The sequence below is a fragment of the Tinamus guttatus genome, unplaced genomic scaffold (assembly GCF_059628265.1).
Source record: "Tinamus guttatus ecotype Peru unplaced genomic scaffold, ASM5962826v1 Tinamus_guttatus_pri_ptg000580l, whole genome shotgun sequence".
NCBI lineage: Eukaryota > Metazoa > Chordata > Aves > Tinamiformes > Tinamidae > Tinamus > Tinamus guttatus.
In genome coordinates, this window is record NW_028289114.1 from 904643 (window position 1) to 909811 (window position 5169).

Genomic DNA, 5169 nt, shown 5'->3' on the forward strand with positions numbered 1-5169 from the left:
CTCGCGCGGTGCCTGTCCCGCCGCAGGGCGCGAGCGGAGGGGACGGGGCCGCTCCTGCCCGCGGTGCTTTGCACCAGCTCCCGGGACCGCGACGTCAGCTCCGACCACCGCGAATCCCTCCCGGCACGAGGGCAAGTTCCCCCTGCCTCTTCGGGCGGGAAGATGGAAGTGAGGGAAAAGGAGGAAACCAGCAATTCCTGTTTGGTTGTCGCGCTTGACACCGCCACCTCCGCTCATTTTGTGCCCTCAGCGGGTGCCAGACGGCAGGACGGACGCACGGACGGGCATATTCCCGGCCTGCCCAAGGCCCCACAGATGTTGCTCACCGTGGTGCTCTTGCTCCTCTGCTCCAGCATGTCCCTGAGCCTGAGGATCTGCTCCTTCAACGTGAAGTCTTTCGGAGAAGCAAAAATGGCCAGGCAAGAAGTCCTTGACGTTGTCGTAAAGGTAAGTCCACATGAGATGGACACTGAGCTTTCCAAGGGCTTCTTGTTTATAAAATCTTGCAGCTCATTTGTCCTTTCTCAGGCAAATTTTGAGTGAAAGAATGACTAAATGCTGAAAATTACCTTATCTTGCTAATGCAAAAACCTGCCTGTTTTTGAGTAGCGCCATTGCAGCTATTTTAGTCTGCATGAGGAGACAACAGAAAGAACATTTGCCATTTCCTTCGGAAATGTAGTGAGGAAAGAACAAGAAACTTTGCGCACTGTGAAAAATGGCTTTTCCTCTGAATCCACAGAGCTCTATTTTGTGGCATGTTTTTTACCTTACTGCTGGGCTATGAGATGAAATGAAATTTCATTTCTTAGAGATGAAATAGTCATCTCTAAGAAGTCTTCTCAGGCTAGTGCTGGATATCACATTAGGGTGTGACATAAAACCAAACTGCCTAATAATTGCTGATTTATTTAGACAAAACTCACACACTTCTTCCAGAGCATCTGAAAGACAAGTTCTTTTTTAAAGAGAAATGTTCATATTTGGGATTCAAGGTTTTCAAGCCTCCCCCAAGATGCCACACTGCCTGACCACTCACCGCTAGCGCCAGCCCCCGCGGTAAAGGCTGGGCATTCACTTTTGCTCAATTTCTTTCACTGCACCCAGCTGAGGGGAAGGGTTTGCTTGTTTTTTTTGTTATAAAACTATCAGCTCTGCACTTCTGGTCTGTCCTTCCTATCCTGCCAGGGCTATGGGTAACATAGACTAAATTATGGGCAATACATTTGTTTCCCACGGCTTCAGGGGATGCCCACCAGCAGGTGCCATTCCGGGGGCCTTGGCACACATTACCCCATGCCACCCTCAGCTTTGCTGCTCTGGGGGTAGCGGGTGCTTCTCTCCCACAAATGACACCCACGCAGTTTGACGAAGGACCGAACCCAGTGCAGAAATAAGGCCCTGCCCATGCTGCCCGCAGAGCGGCCCGGGGAGACCGGCCCTGCACAGCCCGGCTCGGCCTGGGGAGAAGGATGAGACCGTGACCGGGGCCGAGGCAGGGAGGGAAGCAGAGCCCAACCGGCTGCAGGAGGAAACCCCGAGCGGAGCCTGGAGCTGCTGCTCTCCCTGCAAACCCCTTCCCCTGGGCAGGTGCAGAAGTTTGCAACCAAACCCAAACCCTGCGGCTCCCGAGATCCCTGTCTCAGTTCCCATTCCGGGTTGGTGGGCGGCCTGGAAAGGAGAAGGCCGTTGCCGGGGCCTCGGCCGCCCCCGCAGCGCGCAGGGAGGCAGCCCCGCCGCACGCTCTGCTCTGCACTTCTGCTTTCCCACAAATAGCCGCAGCTTCCTAACAGCTTCCTGACCCTCCACAACGCCCTGAGCACACAGTTGCTTTTTGCCCTTTCCTGCCGCAGGTCATTTCCCGCTGTGACATCATGTTGCTGATGGAAATAAAGGAAAACAACAACAGGATCTGCCCCCTCCTCATAGAGAAGCTTAACAGGTGAGGGGGACACTCCACACACGGGTTAATGCAGGCAGGGGCTGCAAGGAACCCGCATGGAGAAACTGCTGCCTGGCTGGGCTGGGAACAATCCCAACCCGGGCACTTCCTTGGGCCCAGATCCCACCTGTGATAATGCACTAGCTGCTTCCGAGGGTGAAAAACACACAGCCAGCTATAGGGAGAGAGGAGCAGAGGCAAGAGCCCCGTCCCGCGACCTGTTCAGCTCTGCTTACCGGCAGGACCAGCCCTGGGAGCAGAACAACTGAGTTTGGATCTACCCCAGCAGGCAGGAGAGGACCTGACTCTGGCAGCTCTCAGAAGCCCACAGCTAAGGCAGCTCCAGCAAACAGGTTTTAAAACCAGCGCAGTGAAGGCAGGTGCAGCGTGTAAAGATCAATGCCCAAAGGAAAAGAGAGTGAAGCAAAAAAGCCTCAGCCAGCTAACATCAGAGTAACAGGTGGAATTGGCCTTTCTGCACAATTAGAAGTGGGTTGCTGAACTAAAGACAATTCTGAGGATTCCCTGCCTGCAGCTTATGAGTCTAGAGAAAATAACAGCATTTACCTAGATAGAAGTGAGGCCATCTAAAGAGATGCAATGCCAGAGGCTGCCAGAGGCACAGAGGGTGTAGAACAAAAGGGGAAGCAATGAAGAACATACCCCAAACACAGCTGATCCTCAGGAGTTTTGTCTGTATAACCTCTCCCTGAAACCCAGCAGTCCATGGCTCATATGCTCCTGCATATACATTCATACACGACTCACTTACAATTAACAGTCCTTTAAAATATAGAAATAAACTAACAGACACCATTTTCTTTCCAGATGGTCAAAAGGGCCAAAAGAAGATTACAGCTATGTGGTCAGCAAGAGGCTGGGCAGGAATACCTACAAGGAGCAGTACGCGTTCATCTACAGGTAGGTGAGTGTGGCTGTGGCCAGCGCCAGGAGCAGCGGCCGTGGCCGGGCTCGCGCACGGGCCACCTCGTCTGGCTCCTGTCACTTCAGGAAGCCCCATCACTCAGCAGGTTGTTCAGCCCTTCGCACCCCATAGCCTGGTCGAGGTGGCCACCCATAGCCAGCAAGGTGCAGTTTGTCTCTGGAATATCTGCAGGACTACTTACAGGCTGGCATGTGTTGCAGGCAAAATCTGGTGTCAGTGAAGCAGGTATACCAGTACCCTGATCTCCAGCCTGGGGACGAAGATGCCTTTTCCAGAGAGCCCTTCATCGTCTGGTTCCTCTCCCCCGGAACCGGTGAGCTGCTTTCCAACACGGGGCGGCTGCACAGCCACCTCCTCTGGTGCACTGCCAAAATACAAGCTGCTTTTCCTTGAGAAAAACAGTTGCTTTCAAGTCAGTTGTGGGTTTTTTTGGCTTTATGATTCATTGTGTGTTTAACTGCTGCATTTTTTCCTGTTTTGCCTTGTTTTTAAGCTGTCAAAGAGTTCGCTATAATCCCTCTGCACACCACCCCAGAAACAGCAGTGCGGGAAATCGATGAGCTCTACGATGTGTATTTAGACGTAAAGCAGCGCTGGAAAAATAAGGTTCGTTAGGACCTTTGTGTTGCTCTGTCTGCTTTGGCGCTGATTCACCAGGGACAATGTCCACAGATTGTGATCCTCAAACAGCTGATAGAAGCCCCACATTTCTGGTATCACTTTAACATATTTTCATTGAGTCCTCCAGCTTTTACTCTGTAAACTCGATCTCTGGATGAAAGAGCCGGTTCCTTAAAATGGTCCATTCCATCGTTGTTCTCTTCCCCACCTGGTCCCAGGTTGGGCCTCCTTGTCAATGTGTGAGCATGGGCAGGCAGCCTCTGCAAGTCTTTGCCCTAAGCTCTCACTTTCTGACCTACACAGGCTATTGCAATACTTGCCAATCTTTAAAGTCATTCTTATTTTTGAAGAGCTATTCTCCTTCCAGAACTTCATCTTCATGGGGGACTTCAACGCTGGCTGTAGCTACGTCCCCAAAAAGCAGTGGCAGAACATCCGGCTGAGAACCCAGCCTGAATTTGTCTGGCTAATTGGTGACCGAAATGACACGACGGTCAGGAGGAGCACGAGCTGCCCGTACGACAGGTAAGCAGAGCAGTGAACCCTGCCCTCCCTGTTTGTACCTCCCTTAGAAAAAAAAATGTATGGGAAAGTGTGAACGCTTATTACATAAAGCAAGTTGCATGTGAGGCTTTCTTTCAAGGATTGAAGAGAGCCCAGTGGGAAACACTTCTGGATAGGAGCACAAAGCACTTTGCAAAATCAGGGGTTCGTGTGGAAGACCATGTGACAAGTCCTGCTGATCTGAGCAGCTTCCTCAGCCTGGACAAGGACTATCTTAGCATCCCAAAGCCGACCTTGTACACAATGAGCTTTGGAAAAAAAAAAAGCAGGGCTTCGGGGGTGTCAGTGCTCACTAGTTTTGTATCTGAACTGCTGCTTTGAGCCTCGCAGCGCTAAGGCAGTGGGCTCAGGTGCAAATCCCCGCTCTGCAGGATCGTGGTGCGCGGCGAGGCGCTCCTGCAGGCCGTGGTGCCGCGCTCGGCCAACGTCTTTGATTTCCAGAGGGCTTTTGGGCTCACCGAGGAGCAGGTACGGCGCGGCCCGGGGACGGCAGCGCGGGGCCGGGGCTGAGCGGGGACCCCCGTGCACGTGTGAGCTCGGGGGCGTGTGGCCGAGCGCCGTCCACTGCGGCTCCGGGGTGTCCCGACGCCGGCTTGGAGTGACACGGACCTTAGTGCAGAGGCTGGAAAACTCCCCACAAGGAAAATGCACCGTGCCGCGTTCCTCGGGCGGCCCCGAGCAGCTCCCTGCTTCCCCTCGCAGGCGCTGGGCGTCAGCGACCACTTCCCCGTGGAGTTTGAGCTGCAGAGCTTCGGCGGGCTGAAGGCGCCGCTTCCGAGGAAGAGGAGACCCAGGAAGAACCGCCGGCCGAGGGCCCCCTAAGGCCCCGCGCACGGCGCAGGCAGGAGCAGCCGGCGCGGCCTGGGAGCAGAGCGGGGCAGCGGCACGTGCAGCCAGCGCGGCACTGCGGGGAAAGCACTTCAAATACTGCAAATATTTCAGGGAAGAAGGTGAATGAAACCTTCACGCTACTTTACTCACTGTAAGCACAGGGAAAAGCAATGCGCTAGAAACAGCATATTAGATTTATCGTGTTGGTCTCAAATGCAAATGTAGGTATTATAAGACCCAAATGCTTTGTCAGGCTTTGCTGCGA

The 5169-nt window shown here is 53.6% G+C and overlaps 1 protein-coding gene across 1 annotated transcript; it reads left to right on the forward strand.

Moving 5' to 3' along the window:
• Positions 1 to 315: 315 nt before the first annotated feature.
• On the forward strand, positions 316 to 4895 carry DNASE1L3 (deoxyribonuclease 1L3). Its single transcript, XM_010219147.2, has 8 exons — positions 316 to 447; positions 1854 to 1942; positions 2771 to 2863; positions 3089 to 3201; positions 3382 to 3494; positions 3877 to 4034; positions 4445 to 4541; positions 4776 to 4895. Exons 1-8 carry the CDS (start codon positions 316 to 318, stop codon positions 4893 to 4895), a joined length of 915 nt encoding a protein of 304 aa, XP_010217449.2.
• Positions 4896 to 5169: the final 274 nt, after the last annotated feature.

What these genes read in the sequence shown, in the direction of transcription:
- DNASE1L3 (XM_010219147.2), top strand. Translation starts at nt 316, where the DNA reads ATGTTGCTCACCGTGGTGCTCTTGCTCCTCTGCTCCAGCATGTCCCTG. An exon ending in CTCATAGAGAAGCTTAACAG is followed by an intron (nt 1,943 to 2,770) that starts GTGAGGGGGACA and finishes TTTTCTTTCCAG; the next exon opens with ATGGTCAAAAGGGCCAAAAG. An exon ending in CAGTACGCGTTCATCTACAG is followed by an intron (nt 2,864 to 3,088) that starts GTAGGTGAGTGT and finishes CATGTGTTGCAG; the next exon opens with GCAAAATCTGGTGTCAGTGA.